Genomic DNA, 18148 nt, shown 5'->3' with positions numbered 1-18148 from the left:
TGTGTTAAATCACTTTTCTAACAGGCTGGAATCAAACACCCCTTTTGTGCATTTGAGCGGAAACAGGAAAGAGGCACTGATTACACACAAAGCACCAGCTTCCCAGGAGCCGCTGGAGGTAGGTGGTTTGTTTTGTGACTATTGTCAAGTGAAAAAGAGATTCTTTCTTTACACATGTTATTGTCAGGGGTTGGTGATCTGCTGTTTCTGCAAACAACAAAGTGCAGTTCATGCATTGTTATAATCTGCTGGTAATAAAACGGATATGTACAAGTCTGACACATCAGGCAGCATCTATAGTAGTTTTCACTATGTTTCCACTCACATGATTTGAAATAGCTCTGATGTGTTTATATTAAGATGTAAGGGCCTTAGTATTTGGTCTTTGTATGTTGTAGTTCTGGTCTGGACTGAAACAAATCTTTGGATAAACTGGATAAATGTTGTCAAAACTAAACGGCAAGTAACAGTAACCTTAATAATGACCTTCAGCCTCAATTATACACAAGATTATTATTATTATTATTATTATTATTGCTGTTATTGGTCGCTGACACCACAGTCCTGGACCTGTTCAAAGAGATACTTGTTAGTTTTAGAGCTGAACAACAGCTCTCACACTAAGATAATTAAAAGACTGAAAACTGTGGTCACAGGAGCGAGTTACAGAAGTGGTTCCTTCAGCACGTCGACCAACATCTCAGACGAGATGGTGTCTGAGATGTTGGTCCACGGTGTGACCACAATTTAAGTCCTTAAACATAAAATTCACACAGACAACTCACTAAAGTCTCCTGTCTCAGGAACTCATATTTATTTTGTTAGATTTTCAAACTAGAAGCATTTGAAATGTTAAAACTCCTGTTACGCTGTTGTTTTTGTTTCTTCTATCATTTACTGTCTGCATCTTGTTTTTCACTGGTTTATGTATCTTTTATTTCACTTTTCTTTTCTTACTGCTTTTTCTGTCCTTCCTTTTTCTTTTCACCCTCCTTGCACCTTATTTTCCTCTTTTTTTTTTGCCATATATTTTTGGCCTCACCTCTGCCGAGGAGTTTTATCTTTTATCACCTTTTCTTTGTGATGTTCTTTTAGATAGGAACTTGTCATCAGCAGCTTCTAAGCGGTCGGTGTCTTTTTGGCAACGTGTCATCTCTCTCTAGTTAAACATTACAACTTTATTAGGGCTGTTTGTGTTTAGCTGATATTATTTTATTATTATATTTGTCTTATTTTGCACACCACATTAATGTTGGTCACAGTAAATAACTCTCTCAGCTCTCTGTACATTGCAATATATCTATCTATCTTCGTCTTAATTGCAGGATTTGTTGCAGACTATTGCATTGAACCATGCTAGCTGGCTGTACCTAATAATTACCTAATAGCAACATTTTCTTTTCTTTTCACATTGTGATTAGAATAAGACTAGAGGGACAGCGGAAACACATCACCACGTGACTCCAGCTGTGTTTCCCGCCCGTATTCGTAAGGAATTGTTTGGGTCCCGGAAACAGCGGCAGAGTGAGAGCTCCTCTCTCCTCTTAAACTGCACTTGAGGCTGCGCGCTGATAAACTGTCTGTATTTCAGGAGCAGGAGACACCTTTACTACAAATGAGTCAAATGTTGGCCAGGCTGTAGCGCTCGGTGGAGGATAAACCAAAGGGTTTGGTGTTGAAGAAGCTCTGCGAGTTTCCTATTTGGAGGCGGAACATCCCGAGTGGCCCAGCAGAGTGTGCAGCCTGTCGTCGCCGTGTGTTCATCCTTCACAGGCTCACAGGTACCGACCATCGATGATAATGCTGTGTGCTTTAAAACAGCAATCCTGCTTCTACCACTGCAGAGCAGGACTGGATCTGTGGATGTCGGCCTTTTACTTACACTGACACTTTCCTGCAGAGTGGAGCTAAGTTACACAAGGGTGTTGTTAAATGTCACTTTGCAGCCACCTTGTTGTGATTAAGAGCAGCTGGGAAAATGACGACTCCTGAAAGTGTAGACACAGTCTTAAGACTTCCTGACAAGTGATCAAACTTCATTATTACAAATAAACATGGACAAATGTACTGCATTTCAAGTGATGCACAGCACAGTATTTACTGCCAGCTTTCACCCAGAAAGTGATCTAAGCAGCTCATCATGACTGACATGTGGACATTGTGGCTTTTATGAACCACATTTGTAACCTATGGAAGTTATGTGTCGGTTGTTCAAAAGGGATTTTCATGTGTAATGAGTCACAAGCTCCAGCAGGAAGCAGTGCAGCCTCGCTGTTAGGAACTGTTGGGACACAGAAATGCAGACATAAATACTTTATTGACATGACCTGCAAATTAAAATCATCCAAGACTCTTCTGGAGTTGTGATGGACACTTCCCTCTGTTTTTCTAACTATTTAGAGGCTAAATGTAAAAAACAGATGTCTACAGAGTAATTCAAATTAGTGAAATGTTAAACATTAAATTAGATTGTACAACTCTTCACCCCTTCAGTGCAGTAACAGGTAGATTCACTTTTGGCAGTAGTAACAACATAAAACAAACTTTCCCCGATCTCCTTTGTAAAACTGCTCAAGCTCAGTCAGTTTGCACAAGAATCATGAGTCTAACCACAAATTCTTAGTTGCATCGAGGTAATGACTGTTGTTGGCTCCTATCTCAGCAGCAGTAGCTTCTTCTTCTTTGTAACTCCATCAGAGGAGACGCAGGCATCTTGGCGGCCCTCTTTTGAGGGCACCCTGCTACAGGCAGATGTACACCTGTGCCACATACCTTCTGTGATCATGTTTTGTCTTCATGATGTTGTTTGTGGTCAGGATACGGATCCAGAAATTGGACTGCTGTACGTTTCTGTTGCTTGTTGTTAACACTGTTAGAAGAGGTGCAGAGGGAGAGTGGACCAGTGTTTTCAGCTGTGATGACCTTAAATTTAGATCAGTATGTACAAATAACATCACATCCCATGATTGGTTGATTGGAACTTAGGGTGTCCTCAGAGTAGTAACAGCACAGGAGTCATTAGTTACCCATCGACCCGCTGGCCACCACCCACCTTCTTTTCCGTCTGAGCAAACAATATACTAACACAAATTAGGACTCGCTGCTTTGTGTCAATTGAGCGTCCAACAAAGATGCTACACAGAGCGATATGTCATTAGCGAGCAGGTGGGGAAGGAGGACGTAGTGCTGTTTCCTCTCTAACTAAGCAATGAAGAGGTTTCCTTGGCAACCACGTTGCTGTGGCCTTTCCCTCGTCGATGGGTGCTGGGCCGGCAGGAAGTCAGCTCCCAGTTCAGCTGTAAGCAGAGGGTGAAATGTTGAGGTTGTAGGGTAAACGTCCTCCGTCCAACTAAACTAAACCAAATCCTATTTAATGCAGAAAAGTTCAATTATTTTGCAGGTTCAGGATGCTGCTGTCGTTGACAGTGATTAAGGATGTGATTGTGGTTCGGTAACCTTTTTCTAATTCGTTTTTCAAAACAGTTTATAGTCCACCCCATAAAATACACACTGCTAAACTATGGCCTCTTGTGGCCTCTGGTCACAAGGGCAGTTTAAAAAATGGTGATTGTTTTTGTTGTACTTTATATTATTTTTGACAAAAGATAAAAATTAGACTTTTGGTAAAACTGTACAGCGTCTGAACTGTTCCTAGTTGTTCTTCTGGGTTATCATGACCTTATGTTTTTACTTATTTTGTACGTTTAGACCTCGTCTCAGCACATTGTGTACAAACTTGCATTAGCAGGAACATCGCCGGTGTGAGTGACATCAACAATGGCTCGGTTCCATCAAGTGTCACAGTGACCCAGCACGCAGGGCCAGTAGATAACCCCCTGTACTGCTGACCAGAGGTCCAATCAGTAACATGTACAACCACACATGTATGAGCTTGTTCAGTACTAAGTGTTGTACGTGCTCAGTCAAACACACCTTTGCTAATTTAACCCAAATGTTTGGTTTAGCTTTTGGTTCTGGCTTCAGAAGTACTAAAAGGATTACTGTTTCTGGTTAGAGGGCGTTAATGGTGAGCACCGAGGTGTGCCCAGTGTTGTAGGACAGTCCGAATTAGATAACTGTAACCCTCACATGAGCAGCTACACTCCTGGTGGTCCGGGGGGGAGGTGGAGGGGTCTCCAATCCTTTTTAAGCCTTTTGTTATTTATACAGGGATTTATTTGTCGTTTAAGAATAATAGCAGTATTTGTTGCACAATTAGACCTTTATTAGATTAAAAAAAGTGGACATTTAAAACAGTAAAAGGCAGTTTGATCTCTCTTCTACACTTTTTTAAAGTCACCTTCACCTTGGTCACATGTTCTCCAATCCACTTTGCTCCTTCTTGATCTAAGAACCTGCTGCTGCTCCACGTCCCTATACGAGTTTCTCTCTTTTAAGGTTTTTCCAATTAATTCGACTTTCATAAAATTAAAGTGGGAATATCTTCCACATGTGTGATTTTTTTTTTTTTTTTTCCCGCTTTCATTGGGCTGACAGAGAGGAGGGTGATCGTGTTGACATATTAGGTCTACCTCGTCCATCCGTGTGAGACCTTATTAACTATGGTGGTGATTTATTGCCTGTACGCAGCAGTATCTTCTTGAAAGGAGCCCAGACAAAAGCTAAAACCCTCACCCTCCCGCTGTTTTTAATAGTTCTTTAGGATGTGCAGGAGGCGAAAAAAGAAGTAATATGGGGGCTTCTGCCTTTTTAAGGTGACAAAGTGAAAGAGGATTGAGTGCCTGAAGTGAGATGGCTCAGAGGTTTTTCTACAGATGAAACCTCTCCATGTCAACATCTGCATCAGTTTTAAGCTTTATTAAAAAAGTGTCTTTAGATGTTTACAGGCTGGTGTTTTCTGGCCATGCCGTGGCACCGTAAACCTCCGGTGACCCCTCTCCTCCTCTCCCGTCTCCTTCGGAGGGCGATAAGGTGCTGCTGGAGAAAAGCTTGTCTTATCTCCCTGCTGCCCTCTGGAGCAGTCATGTTTTATGGGTTGTAGTTCCTTTGTTTCCTTGATCGCTGGCTCACCCTGATCACTCACACTCATTCCTCATGGAAGTTGTTTGAAGGCTTAGAATAGCTTTAGAAAACAATCGCCCTCCTCCTCCTCGCGCTCTCCTCTTCTTCTTCTACTCCTCTGTTCTCTCTTTATTGAATCCTGCCTCTGTATCATTTATCTCTGCACCTCCCCTCTCCTCTTTTGAGGGGGCCGTTAGGGGGCATCCTCTTTTCTCTCCCAGCTGGGTTTGTTGACACACAGTCAGTCTACGGTTCTCTTTCACCTCTGCCACCCCTCTTATTCTCAGCTCTAGCCTCCGCTTTCCCTGAACAGTAAAGCTGCCACAGCTGTGGACTGTATTAACATAGCTGCTGAGGAGCAGAGGGGGTTGCTAAATAAATTGCTGCCATTACCTTTTGTTCAGTAGTTGACAGTTTTAAAACATTTCAGCTTCTCACTGTGCAAAGGGAGTGTAGAGAAAAGGCACAATGATTTCAGTGTAACAGCTTTTTAAATATGGGACACGAGACGACAGAGGAAGAGCAAATAAAAAAAAAAAATAAAAAAAAAGCTAATCAGTGGAAACAAACAAATGTCTAATGCATTTTAAAAAATCTAAACCAGGAAGGAAAAATGAAGAGGATTAAGACATTGTTGAAGAAATACAAAAAAATAAAACGGCACAGGTTGATGTTTGCTTCTATGTGAATTGTTTTCTGCTTTTTCGCTGTCAACAGGTGTTGGAATGAACAGGTCCAGATCCAGCTGGGATAAAAAAGCCCCCCAGCATCCAGTCACCAGGATAACCCGCAGCTCCAGCTCCCAGGCCCGACACAACAACCCTGCAGAGTCCCAGGACTCTGAGCCTGGCTTGTATGGAAAACAGCGCAAGAAGCAGACGGACTCTGCTTTGGCCCAGGACCTGAGCCAGATGAGTGTGAGTGGGCAGCACATTGTACCTCCAAGGTGAGGACATCACAGATTGTTCTTGTTTTAACTTTATTTTTGAAAAATAATAATGTATGATTGACAAAATGAAATACATTTATTTTCTTGGACCTAATTTAGAATGGATGTAAGAGTCATATTAATATTTTAAAATGCACACAATGACAAAGCTAAATTACTGACTGTGACTGTTCCTCATGTTCACCAACTACTTTCAGCACTTTGCTGAGGTATTTGGTCATAAACCAAAAATGTTCATTAGAAGTGAAGTCAGGGCTTCCTCTAACTCAGTAGGTGTGACTTTGTGTGGAATATGAATATAATTATAATTATAATGTTAATCCATTCAGTTGTTTCTGACATCTCAGTCCAGACAAAATGACAAACACGTTACCACCTTAACACCATGCTGCATTTTTGTTTAAGATTGACACTGACAATCTTGGATATTATATCAGACCCTAGGCTATAAATTGAAAAGTTTGACAGTTCAACAATGTTGGTATCAGGCAGGTTATTAGAAGAAGAAAATAGAAGATCTCTCTTTTTTTTTTTTTCTGCCTGGTCTCCAGTAAAGGAAAGACGGGAAAGATGTCCAACAACAGCAGTGATCCTGTGCAGGCTCACTGCAGCTCATCTACCTCTGCTGCTAAGTCTTCATCCAGAGGTGGGCTGGCATCTGTGGCTCGGCTGGTGAAGCTCGGCCGCTGTAAGAACGTGTTGGTGGTGGCCGGAGCAGGAATCAGCACAGCTAGCGGCATTCCAGATTTCAGGTTGGTGTTTGTGGGTTTATTCTCTCTACATCCTCCTTTGTTCTGCTTCTGTTTTTTATATATTACATAAAGACCCCTTTTTTTCCAGAACTCCAGGAACAGGTCTTTATGCTAACTTGGAGAAATACAACATCCCTTACCCAGAAGCCATTTTCAACATTGACTACTTCTCCAACGACCCACAGCCTTTCTTCTCCCTGGCCAAGGCTCTCTATCCTGGCAGACACAGACCCAACTACATACACTACTTCATCCGCATGCTTCATCACAAAGGCCTGCTGCTTCGAATGTACACACAGAACATTGACGGACTGGAGAAATGTGAGTGAGATCATCCTTGACAAACATGACAACAAAAGCAGTGATTCTGGGTCTGTTTCTTTTACATGACCAGTAGTCGTGGAGTTCTGATGCTTTGTTTTCACTGTTGGTCTTTCGTGTTTTCCTTACGTGCTCATGTCATATTTGTTCGTCAGTGTGTGGCATCCCAGATGACAAACTTGTGGAAGCTCACGGCAGTTTTGCCACAGCTTCCTGTCACTTGTGCTACACTCCTTACCCTTCTGAGGAGGCTAAGGTATGCCTGGGTCTACAGTGCGAAACTAGAGAACGATTACACCGATTCCCTGTTCTGGAAACCAGAATAATAGTTCCTGCATTTCTTTCACAGCGTGCTATAATGAATGATAACGTCCCCATATGCACATTCTGTGCTGCAACAGTCAAACCTGATGTTGTGTTTTTTGGAGAGGACCTTCCTCAGAAGTATTTCCTCCACACTAAAGACTTCCCTAAAGCTGACCTGCTTATCATAATGGGCACATCTTTACAGGTGAACATCCAAAATATATTGAATATCTGTCTATTCATCTATTCAGTTTCTAAATTGCCCTGTGACTCATTTTGTAGTGAATTCTTTGAGTCAATTCTATCAAAACGTGTTTTAGATTGAGCCATTTGCCAGCCTGGTGAATACAGTGCGCTCAACTGTGCCACGTCTCCTCCTGAACCGACACGCTGTGGGTCCCTTTGAGAAGGTGCCACTGCGAAGAGGAGACCACATGGAGCTGGGGGACTTGGAGAATACAGTCCGAAGGTTTGCAGAAATGCTCGGCTGGAGCAGTGAGATCGAAGAGCTGATGAAGAGTCAGGAAACAGGGGTGAGTTCCCTCTTAATCACTAGGCCTCTAAACGAGCTCTTACAAGTTATGAAAGTCAAGAGGGGAAAATGGGGGGACAATGATCAATCAAAGCCAAGTCAGTGGAGATACATGACTTAACTATTCATATGCTTCCTGCCTGCAGAGCATCTCTACATTGATCAGCGGCCCTCCGTCAGACAGCACACGGAAAACCTCCCAGAGCACAGGAGCTTCAGAGCTTCAGTGTAGGATGGAGACGTCCAGATCAAGACCAGGAGCTCAGAGAGCAGCCAGCAGTGGCAGTGAAGAGACCGACTCAGAGACAGACAGCAAAAGCTCCGCATCGTCCACCAAAAGCAACTGAGGGGTTGTTTCATGAAAGACGTCACTGGAAAGGTTTGAGACGATTCCCTGTGTCTTAGTTCACATTCAGACTGTTCTCCTGTTACGTACATTTATCGTCAGTTTAATTTATCTTCTTACCTCCTCATCAGGCACGTGGTGTGTTTGATGTCCCTATGTTCATATGAGCAAATCAAAAAAACTCAACAATATTTAAAGCACTTATTATAGAAGGGGGTCGTTTCAGAACACTAGCAAATGTCTGAGCCCTGTATGTGTTTTGAGCGTTTTATTAAACAGCAACAACATGTTTGTTTTATATCGGCACACTGTATTTTAAGCAATATTTAATAAACATATGGTGTAATTGTTTGTCCTTTTGTAAAGTTCATGTTTCATGGGTGCATAAAAGACAAATATTCTTGCTATCCAGTTTATTAAGTTTTCAGGTTGAAGTCTCACTACATAAAATAAGTGTGGTGGTATGTACAGTATGTAAGACTGTGCAGAAATAACAATAGGATTTCAGTTACATATTCTTTAGAGGAAGAATGTGATCAACATGCAGTCTTAATTTATTTAAAATGATTACAAAGGAAAAAAGGAATTTACACAGGAGTGTGAAAGAGAAAAACTGACAAAACTGGTCAAATGAAACGATTTGACTGTGACACTGAATCTTGGTGAGGAGCACTGAAGCTGTTCTGACAACTCGTGGTGGACAAACATTTTGCTATGACATGTCACATGATGGTTTCTGCCTCCTAATTAGTCACTGAACTGAATATCTGACCTTTCGTGGCTGGTTTGGTTTGATCACAGGAAATTCAGATAAGTGACTGAAGTGAATCATTTTGAGTCATGTCTTTAGTGTTTGTGTGGAAAAACTCCAGATCGTTCAACTATTCCTCATGTGAGTAGGCAGTAGAGGTGATTCACAGGTTGGATGAAAAGCACTAAATGCTTCACATGTTCTCTGCTCGAATCATTCAATTTCTCTGGATTGTATTCAGCAATTAAATGACTAATGAGCATCTACCATAACATACTAATTTTACTTTATATATAATCTAAACATGGATGTATATAAAATTAGCAAAGATTTCACACTAGAAGAAAAATCACATTACTGAATTGACATCGTGGAGATTTGGCAAAGGCAATGTTGATTAGAAAACATCTCAGTTTACACATTTCTTTGTCAAGAGTCCACATCAGGCAGAAAACGGAATAAGTTGCATCTCTACATTTAAAGTCAAAATTGTAAATATAAAGAAGTATCCTTGTGACAGCAGTAAGCCAATTAAGTCCTGTTTTTAAAGTTTCCTTGTCGCCTAACCGGTGTGCAACATTACACAACCAAATACAGACTCACCGTGAGCTGTGGTTTCAAACTATCCACTCTGATACTGACTGTACACATCAACAAGCACACAATCAGTCCTGTGGTCTAGTCTCAAAGTTTTAAACCGAGTAGAAATTTTACTACTAGCTTGCCTTTTTATATGTGTCTATATTATGTGTAGCAGGAAAAAAAAAGCACAGGTGAAGGAATGATTATTCAGACCCTATTATAACAACAGTGATTTCACATTATCCAGCAAAAACTGTTCTGATCATCTTAACTTAGGGGAAATAAATGAAGGTGCAACAGTAAACATAGAGGCCTCCAGTGCATTCAGACGCCACTACAGAGTCCCCTGCCATGTATCAAGTTCTCTTTTGGAGAGGGTTCTTTATAGCTCTCCGCATCCCACAATGCACTGCATGTTAATGATGAGGCAGGTGAACCATGTCACCTTTAAAACTGCCAAACATCACTTGACCACGTCATGTTTAGGTGATGTTTGCAATTCAAGTGGTCATCAGTCACTGGTCAATATATCGATTGAACAGCACATTATCATTTAAACTGCTTACTTTAAAACATATAAATAACAGATGTCAGGTATAAACGTACAGATACGTACAAGGGCAAAAAACTCTGGTATCACAATATTTGCCCCTGAATTGTCAGCAAATTCAGGAAAACTGGACTTGACCAATTGAAAATGGGTGCCTAGATCCAACAATAGTTAGGGTTTGTGTGTGAGTAGTAGCACTCCAATGCCAGCTGACATTCAATTTAAATAATCTGTAAGGAGCTGTCAGTACAACATGTGGTGCTTTATCTGTCTGATGTTTTCAGTAGAAATTTGTTTTATCCACCACCAAGTTTGTTTTTTTTGAGAAAAACTCTACAATTTTTCACTTTCTCATTTAGATTTCAGGTGCAGACAGCTTTTAGCTCCTCTGAAGGACCCACCTTCATGGGCATCACCCTTCAAAGGATGCAGCCCTCAAAATGGGACGCTGCTTTTATGTGTAATAAAGCGCTAGTCAGAGTCTGATTCTGAATTGTCCTCAGGTGGATCACAGAGAGTTTCTTCAAGAGGTGCTAACGTCCCGTCTGGCCTGACGCCCATGGGCCGGATCACGTTCTGCCTGCAGACACAAAGACAAAAACATCAGACACCCATCTGCTAGATGGACTTTGAGAACGCAGACATACTGTATATGGACATGACATAAAACTGAACTCTGTTCGGGACACAGGTCTTTCAGAGGGCTTTCACTAGTACATCTTTACTCTCTCACATCCAAACTCAAGGACTTCCAGTCAACAATGCTCACTAACCCCTAGCTCTCACACCCCCCCCTTCATGGACACTCGCCCCTGTCTGGCCATCCTCTCTCCCTCTCAGCCCCCCTGCCCACTCCTCCTCTCCTGTTGTTTAATTACAGGATCAGAGCTCAGACTAATCTCCTCAAAGCCACGGCTGCCCCTTCATTCTAATCCAATTATACCTGCACTGTGTGTCACCCCTCCCTCTATGATAATTTATCAGAGAATTATCCACCAAAAGATTTAACAAGGACCCATTTACATTCATTTAAAAGATTCACATACAAATAGGCATGTAATTCCTACTGATTCCTGCTATTCAGTTTAAGTTGTGCAGGAAAAAAACAGGTTCTTTAAATATGATGGATGAGAAATCTTTGTGTGGGGGTGCTACATTTTGAAAATACTGTATACATCCGTTGATTAATGACACCTACACCACCAGTCTGTAACTTAATATCCTTTTGAGTCAGCAGGTACAATGAGGACTAATGAAACGAACAGGAACATGTACCATCATCTCTACCAATTAGAGGAAAAATGTCCCTACTCTTCTTCAGCAGTGACAGAGGACTGGGCATATGGCAGATGTGATGGGTTTCAGTGGTGGGGGGGGGGGTGCAGAATATGTACTAATTGGAGGACCAGTTAAACAGTTAGGGGAGCACATTCTTTAAGGGCTCTGACTGATCTCCTTAGAGCCTATAGTGAGAAAGCACCTCTCCATCATCACCACATCTCCGACACTGAGGAAGAGAAGAAAGACGACGCAGCTTTGAATAAGGAATCTTCCTCTTCTGGCTGCACGTGCCTCATTATAGCTCAACCCGTTCTTTGACTCAACAATGACGAGGTCAGCTTTCTTATGTCTACACATTTATTCACCCGTGTCTCTTCCTCTTCGTCCATGTTCAATCCAAAGTGTTTTGTCTATCTGTGTCTCAGTCCTCTCCATGTCTGGCCAATGATCAGCTCCCCAGAGTGAGAAGAATAAAGTCAGGACACATGTCATTAAAACCTGAATGTGGCACATAAAGGAACCTGGACTGACAAACTGACTGTGTGTGCCAATTAGGTGATAATTAATGGAGCAGTGGTAATGATGCTGCAGCAGCGTGCTGGCAGCTTCCATTTACTCTAGCTGAATGCTGCAGCGTGCTGGAAGTCTGGGTTTAATTGAAGCTACAGCTAACGGCAAGAGATTCTTCCTTTGATGAACTGGTTGGCAAGGAGCGACTGTTACCTTTGTATGTTCATTGTGCTTGACTAATGTTTGCCTCTACTCACTAACGAAAGGTCAACAAAAATACAGAATGGGCCTTTGCAGAGGGGACACTAAATAATATGAATCTTTGAGCAGGGGAAGCAACACTGGCTTTAAGAAAAAGTTAAACATCTTAGTTGAACCTTTGCAAAGGAAACATTTGGTGGCATTTTATGTTCCTACCATTTGTTTCTTACCTTTTCAAATTAGTCTTCAATTGAGGACGCACGACAACACAGCCCCTTGCATTTATCAAACAGTGAAGCTTCTGACCTTAATACCTCCTAATTTATATAATAATTTTTCAGTATGTTTGTCTTATAATTTGTTGGTGTCATATTTTCTATTGTCAACAAAAGATGCAGCTTCTAGCAGAGGTATATTTACCTTGACAACTTGTCAAACATATTGGCCAGTTTCTCTGCTTCATACTCCTTCTGCTCTTCTGACATCTCTTCAATGGGATTTGGCATCGGATCCTCCACGTGACCTGTGATTGGGTTGATGCTGGAACACACAGATGAGCAAGCTTAATGTGCAACTGCAGAATTGTTCGTACACTATCAAAGCTTATACAAAACATAAACCAGTAGATATCAGTTTGCTACTGCTTAATTCCCAGCCCAGTGCTGCTTACTCACAAGGGTTTGGCAGATTTATATTCCTCTGTGTCTGAGTCTTCATCTTCAGAGTACTGAGTCTCTCCTCTCCCACCTGCCAGAAGTCCACGGGCCACCAGGAGTCCTGCTGCATTTCCATACCCTGTGTACTTCAACAGGTTGTCCACTAAAGGATGGAAACACAAACGTCACGTGACGTTAGATGTAAGTGTGGAGATGAGACAAGCTGTACGTATCCCTATTTCAGTTGTCCATATCTCATTACGATCTTAGGTGCTATATCCACCGTTGCCCTGCTTACCACTCTCTTTACAGAGGACGAAGAGAAACTCTGCAGCTGTCTGTTTCACACCCATGTCAACATGTGTCATTAGGCGAACCAACTTGTTTCTGATGGTAGTGCCGACTTCTGGCCTGATCTTCACATCTTTCAGGGGGGGAAGTACCTGAATAATTCAGATAATTGTCAATTGTCACAGTTTTTTTTATGTCACTATAACTAAGATGAAACCTGCTGAATGAACATATTATTTTAAAGCCGTGAGGTCATTAAAATCTGGTTAGTATCCTGGTGAAATGTATGACACGGCAGCGATGCAAAGCTCACCAGTTAATCTCCAGGAGCAAATAATTGCAAACAGGACCACCTACTTTATTTATTTATTTATTTATTTATTTATTATCTGCTGGTGGCTTCAGTACCTGAGCTTTGATGTATCTGCGGATCTCTCTGTGGTGTCTGGAACCTTCAGTCATAAGGCTGAGCACAGGAGTGAGGCCCTCTTTGTAATTGGAGCCCTGCTTGAAGTGACACAAACACATAAACTGCTCAACCAGTAACACATGCATGTTTAGTATGAAAAAACAATGAGGTAAACACAAAATTGGTACATGAGAAACTCAATGGGGCACATTAAGAATGTGTGAAGCTATATTCAAGTGCTTACAGGTCGAGCACTAGTAATGAGCCTGTAACAGCTGGCTGTAACTCAGACTGTGTTAAAGTTAAGTTAAAAATATGTATGTACTGTCAATTACAACTGTTATAAATTTGCTCCACTGGCACCATAATGTGTTTTGTTAAAGCTAAAACATGCAACTTAAGATAGCATTAGCATGATGCTTGAAATCCATCCAATCTGCTCTCCCCAGTGTTTCACATTAGCACAAATATTGGACAAGTAATAAGTATAATAATAAGTAATAAGTGTAATCAGCCTTCTTTGTAATAGCTGCAGAGGATGAATGTTACCTTGTCGATCCTTTTCTCCATGAAGTCTAGTAAAACCTGGATTGCATCCATGTTTTTCCCGCCATATTGCTCTAGTCCTCCTTGTACAGGCACATCGATTAACACATCCAGGCAGGAAACAGGCAAGTTGTTAAGCAGGTTGACGGCATGGCTGGAAATAAAACATATTTATTTATGTAAGCCCTCTGTGGCACTTCACAGAATAAAATACTCTGTTTCTGATATCAAGCTTGTTTCTCTATCACGTGTCCGAGGGGCAGGCAGGGGAGGTCAAAGACGATGACTAATAGATGAAAGCTTCGAAAGATTTTACCAAAGATGAGCCGAGTCAAGGACCCTTCATCACCCCTTGTTTTTAATCTGAATTTGAAACAGCTCACGAGGAGCTGCCAGATGATCTCAGGGTGTGATCTGGCTCAGATGGGATAAATACTGTACACCCATCTGTCCCACATTATTTAGTCTGCACATCACTATGTTGTCCCAGCAGAAACTCTGCATATGTGATTATCTATGTAGAAGAATAATTAACTTATAAAAATGATTCAATGACTCACAACATCTTGTTAGAGACAACTGATGCCATGCAATGATTTTAATGTTGCTTTTTTATTATTATTTTTAACACAAATTATTTAAACCACCTTTACTTGCATATGTTATGGTCAATCCTAATTAATTAGGAAGAATTTAGTAGTAATTTAATTTAGAAGTGAACCATGCAACAAGGATGAAAAGAAACATCTCTGTTTTGCCTTGTGCGTAACACTGACAGTGTAGTCAGCTCCAATGTCAGTTTTAAATCTCCCACTAACAGCTGCTCAGTGTAATCATCCAAAGTGGCTGCCTACATGCAAATCACAGCAGGTGATACTCCTGTGTTGTATATGAGTACTGTAGTTCGTGCAGTAGTGGAAGTCTTTGTTGATCTGTGTGCTTTTCTATGCAAATAAGTTTTACATGACATTTAAAAAAAAAAAAATGTTTTCTCTCTCTCAGCAGCAGTATGCTTCAAAAACACAAAATCAAATATAGAGGTGAAGGAGACAAATTTACATACTCTAAAAACATATAAGCATCATGGGATGAGGCCATTTCATGCTTGTTGTGTGCCCTCTCACATAGCACATTAAAGCATGCAGCTTTCCTACCTGTGTGCTTCCTCTGTTTTCTCTTCTGTCTCAGTCTTCAGCATCAACACATGACGCAGGATGGCAGCAATTAGTCTGAACTGGTGGTCATCCTCCTATTAAATTACAGATGGAGAAAAACTTTAAACCTGAACAGTTTCATAGTTCAGAGAAAAGAAAAAATAACAATGTAAAAAACGTAAACTGCAAGGACAGATACCTAGAAGCAGTCTAAACTCTAAGTCTAGGGAGTCCTGAAGCTCAGCACAGAGACAGTCTTAGTTCAAGTCCTATCGGGGTGTGCTTGGAGCGTTTAGCAGGGTCAAACATGAGCCTAATAACTACATTTACCATAATTTGGACTTACACTTCCTGACATCGTTCCTGACTTTCTTGTTGTGTGTCCCCTTCAATCTAAATTGCATGATACATGGCAAGTACATGTTTGAAATACCTTCATTGACATGTTTGATAAAAATTTTCCAAAGTCAGCTGTTGATGCAAACTTTAATACTAAGTCTATAAATCACAACCAAATTGTATTATATTTCTGAAAGGGTCACATCTTAGCACAAATTATATGTGCTCCTTCTGTGATTTGATGTTAAGTATTTCTCCTACTATTAAATTACACAGATTTTATATAACCTGAACTATAAATTTGTCATCCTGAATTGCATTTAATCAAGATGATCAACACTTTTCATTGTCACATTGATATTTCAGGGATGCAGTTGATGCGCTTACTAAAATCCCCTGGAAATAAATTACAGGAGAGCCTTTTCCACAGAAAGACGTTAACATGACACACACTTGGCTGTTGTGGGGATTAGGTGTGTCATCTTTATAATCCATGACAGTAAAATCTGTAATTTAGCAAATGACAGAGCCAGTTACGTTTCTAATGATGTACTCGCCTAAACCACTCTTGACCTGCTCCCTTTATACGTACTTGCAACACAGGGTTAGAGAAGAAACCCTAATGAGTGGTGTGAAACTTGCACTGTAACATTACACATTCTTACACACTTGCAACACATAATCACAACACACTCACCTTGCCCCCAGTTTCAGACAGTGTGAGGTTGAATAAGGCTTTGAGCGCTTCCATTGCTCGTTCATTGTCTTCTGCAGACATGGGGACAGCCTGTGGAGCTGGACAGGCAGCTTCATAGGGACCTACCCAGCACACATCCAGGGTGTGCTCCAACACCTCTGTCAGTAGAATTACAGCATGGCATTCCCTCCTCAAAACTCCTCTAAGATCAGGCCGCAGAGCAGACAACAGGAAGAGAAGGCGCAGTGTGAATAGGCCCACCTCGTGGTGCCATGTGCGGGCCGTATGCAGACTGGCACACAAGCCCTGAGCCAGCTGCACATCTACGCTAACCTGCTGAGCTGCAGTACTGTTGTACACCACATTGCATAGACACTTCAAGGCCTCCACAACCACCCTCTCCTCCTCCTCTGAATATGTCCCTTCCTGAGAGTTGTCACCTCCATCCTCTCCGGCATGCAGCCTTGCCATCCCTCCCAGGATCAGCATGCCTTCCCTGGTGGCTACAGGTGCAAGGACACGCTTGTCCCTGGACAGGATGCGAAGTGTCTCCAGACATGTCTTCTGACAGGTTGGCTGCACCTGTCTGCCAAGTACTGTCAACACACTCTGACACAGCTTCTGAAATGATACAGGTAGAGAAACACTGTCATTATAAAAGGACTAGTTAAATCATTTAATGACAGTCTACATCAATAAATAGTACTTACACTGCGCAGGGCTTCTTCCTTTTGGTCAAAAGTGAAGGTGTGGCTGTTCTGAAACAGAAAGATGCTCATTGTAGAGACCAAACAACACAACCTCACATTACATAAACCGTCACTAAACATGCTTTCCTACATATGTTTGTATTGATTTATTTTGTCCATAAAAACATAACACGTATCTTATTTGTCTAAATAAGTCTCAGCCTCTTTGAAACGATTCTAAAAGGCACCATTAACTCAAATAGAGAGCTAAAGTTTGCTAACATTCATGTATAGCTACATGGGGAAACAGTCTGTTAGCATCATCACCTCTATATGCTTTTTGTAAACGACGTATCGTTGTCCTGTTTAGTTCATTCGCATGTCTGTTTCTATATGTCTGATACCGCAATATTAGACAACATCTGGCGGTGCAAACAGCATTTTAGTTTAGATTATGTTTAAGATGTTTAGCTAACTCGGGGCTAGCATAGCCGTTTAGCTAACTAGCTAACGTTAGCACTGCAGTTTGTTTTGGTTGACGAGCGGAGCCGCGACTCACCTCTCGGTTATACTGCTGAAGAAGCTTCTCGATTTCCTTTTCGTTGGCGGCTTCAAGCTGCGACAAGATATTATTTAAATCCATTGTGGATATCTGAAGAAAACAGTTCCAACGTTACCAATGAGTGTTGTACAGCTAGCTAGCCAGCTAGCTCAGTGTGTGTCAGTCAGGTCTGCTGCTGTCAACAGAGACACTCCCCTCACTGTCTCCATCAGCAGCTGGGCTGTCCTGTTCATCACTGGCTTCACTCAGTGTAGTAGCAAAGTACAGTCTCCATAAGCATCCGTACAATAACAGCCTCTTCTCTCTACTGCATAAAATACAAAATCTAATCTAATCGATAATCTAATCTAACACTCACTTCCTTTGTACAAAAGTGTGAATGACAACACCCTCTTTTTCCAGACAACATGCATGTAACATAAACATGTAGCATGTGTGTGTAACCAGGGGGAATATTTGATGTGTAAAGATGAGAATCAAGAAGTCACAGTGATTTTGACTTTATGATTCATCTGAAAGTGAAGCAGACAGTGTAAATTCCAGTCAATCGTATATACAGAATATTTTTATAGTATTGTTTGGTGTTCAATTACATTAAAACAAGCTGTCTACTGTGTATTGAAAGGTGTTATTGTGAGTAGCATATATTTGATACCTATGAGCGAGATATAAACACATGAGAAACCGATTGCATTTGTTTAA

At 41.3% G+C, this 18148-nt stretch overlaps 2 protein-coding genes across 4 annotated transcripts; one reads left to right on the top strand and one right to left on the bottom strand.

The window, feature by feature from the left end:
* The first annotated feature begins 13 nt into the window (after positions 1 to 13).
* On the top strand, positions 14 to 8579 carry si:dkey-103i16.6 (SIRT1 domain-containing protein). 2 transcript variants are annotated; one of them, XM_026365136.1, is made up of 9 exons: positions 14 to 118; positions 1592 to 1781; positions 5740 to 5968; positions 6523 to 6723; positions 6812 to 7044; positions 7200 to 7300; positions 7394 to 7555; positions 7671 to 7883; positions 8029 to 8579. In XM_026365136.1, the coding sequence occupies exons 3-9, from the start codon at positions 5748 to 5750 to the stop codon at positions 8227 to 8229; spliced, it is 1332 nt and encodes a 443-aa protein (XP_026220921.1). In that variant the 5' UTR covers positions 14 to 118; positions 1592 to 1781; positions 5740 to 5747; the 3' UTR covers positions 8230 to 8579. The 2 variants fall into 2 exon arrangements, with proteins under 2 accessions (XP_026220921.1, XP_026220920.1); XM_026365135.1 differs by lacking the exon at positions 14 to 118 and having other exon boundaries at positions 1509 to 1781.
* Positions 8482 to 17705, bottom strand: ric8b (RIC8 guanine nucleotide exchange factor B). Of its 2 annotated transcripts, none has more exons than XM_026365133.1 (10): positions 17444 to 17705; positions 16906 to 16953; positions 16196 to 16816; positions 15160 to 15254; positions 14009 to 14159; positions 13459 to 13557; positions 13058 to 13202; positions 12778 to 12922; positions 12524 to 12643; positions 8482 to 10691 (listed from the first exon to the last, which is right to left on the bottom strand). In XM_026365133.1, exons 1-10 carry the CDS (start codon positions 17525 to 17527, stop codon positions 10583 to 10585), a joined length of 1617 nt encoding a protein of 538 aa, XP_026220918.1. In that variant the 5' UTR covers positions 17528 to 17705; the 3' UTR covers positions 8482 to 10582. The 2 variants fall into 2 exon arrangements, with proteins under 2 accessions (XP_026220918.1, XP_026220919.1); XM_026365134.1 differs by having other exon boundaries at positions 13459 to 13554; positions 17444 to 17695.
* Positions 17706 to 18148: the final 443 nt, after the last annotated feature.

This window comes from Anabas testudineus, chromosome 6 (assembly GCF_900324465.2).
Source record: "Anabas testudineus chromosome 6, fAnaTes1.2, whole genome shotgun sequence".
NCBI classification, from domain to species: Eukaryota; Metazoa; Chordata; class Actinopteri; order Anabantiformes; family Anabantidae; genus Anabas; species Anabas testudineus.
This window is presented reverse-complemented; position numbering and strand designations above follow the sequence as displayed.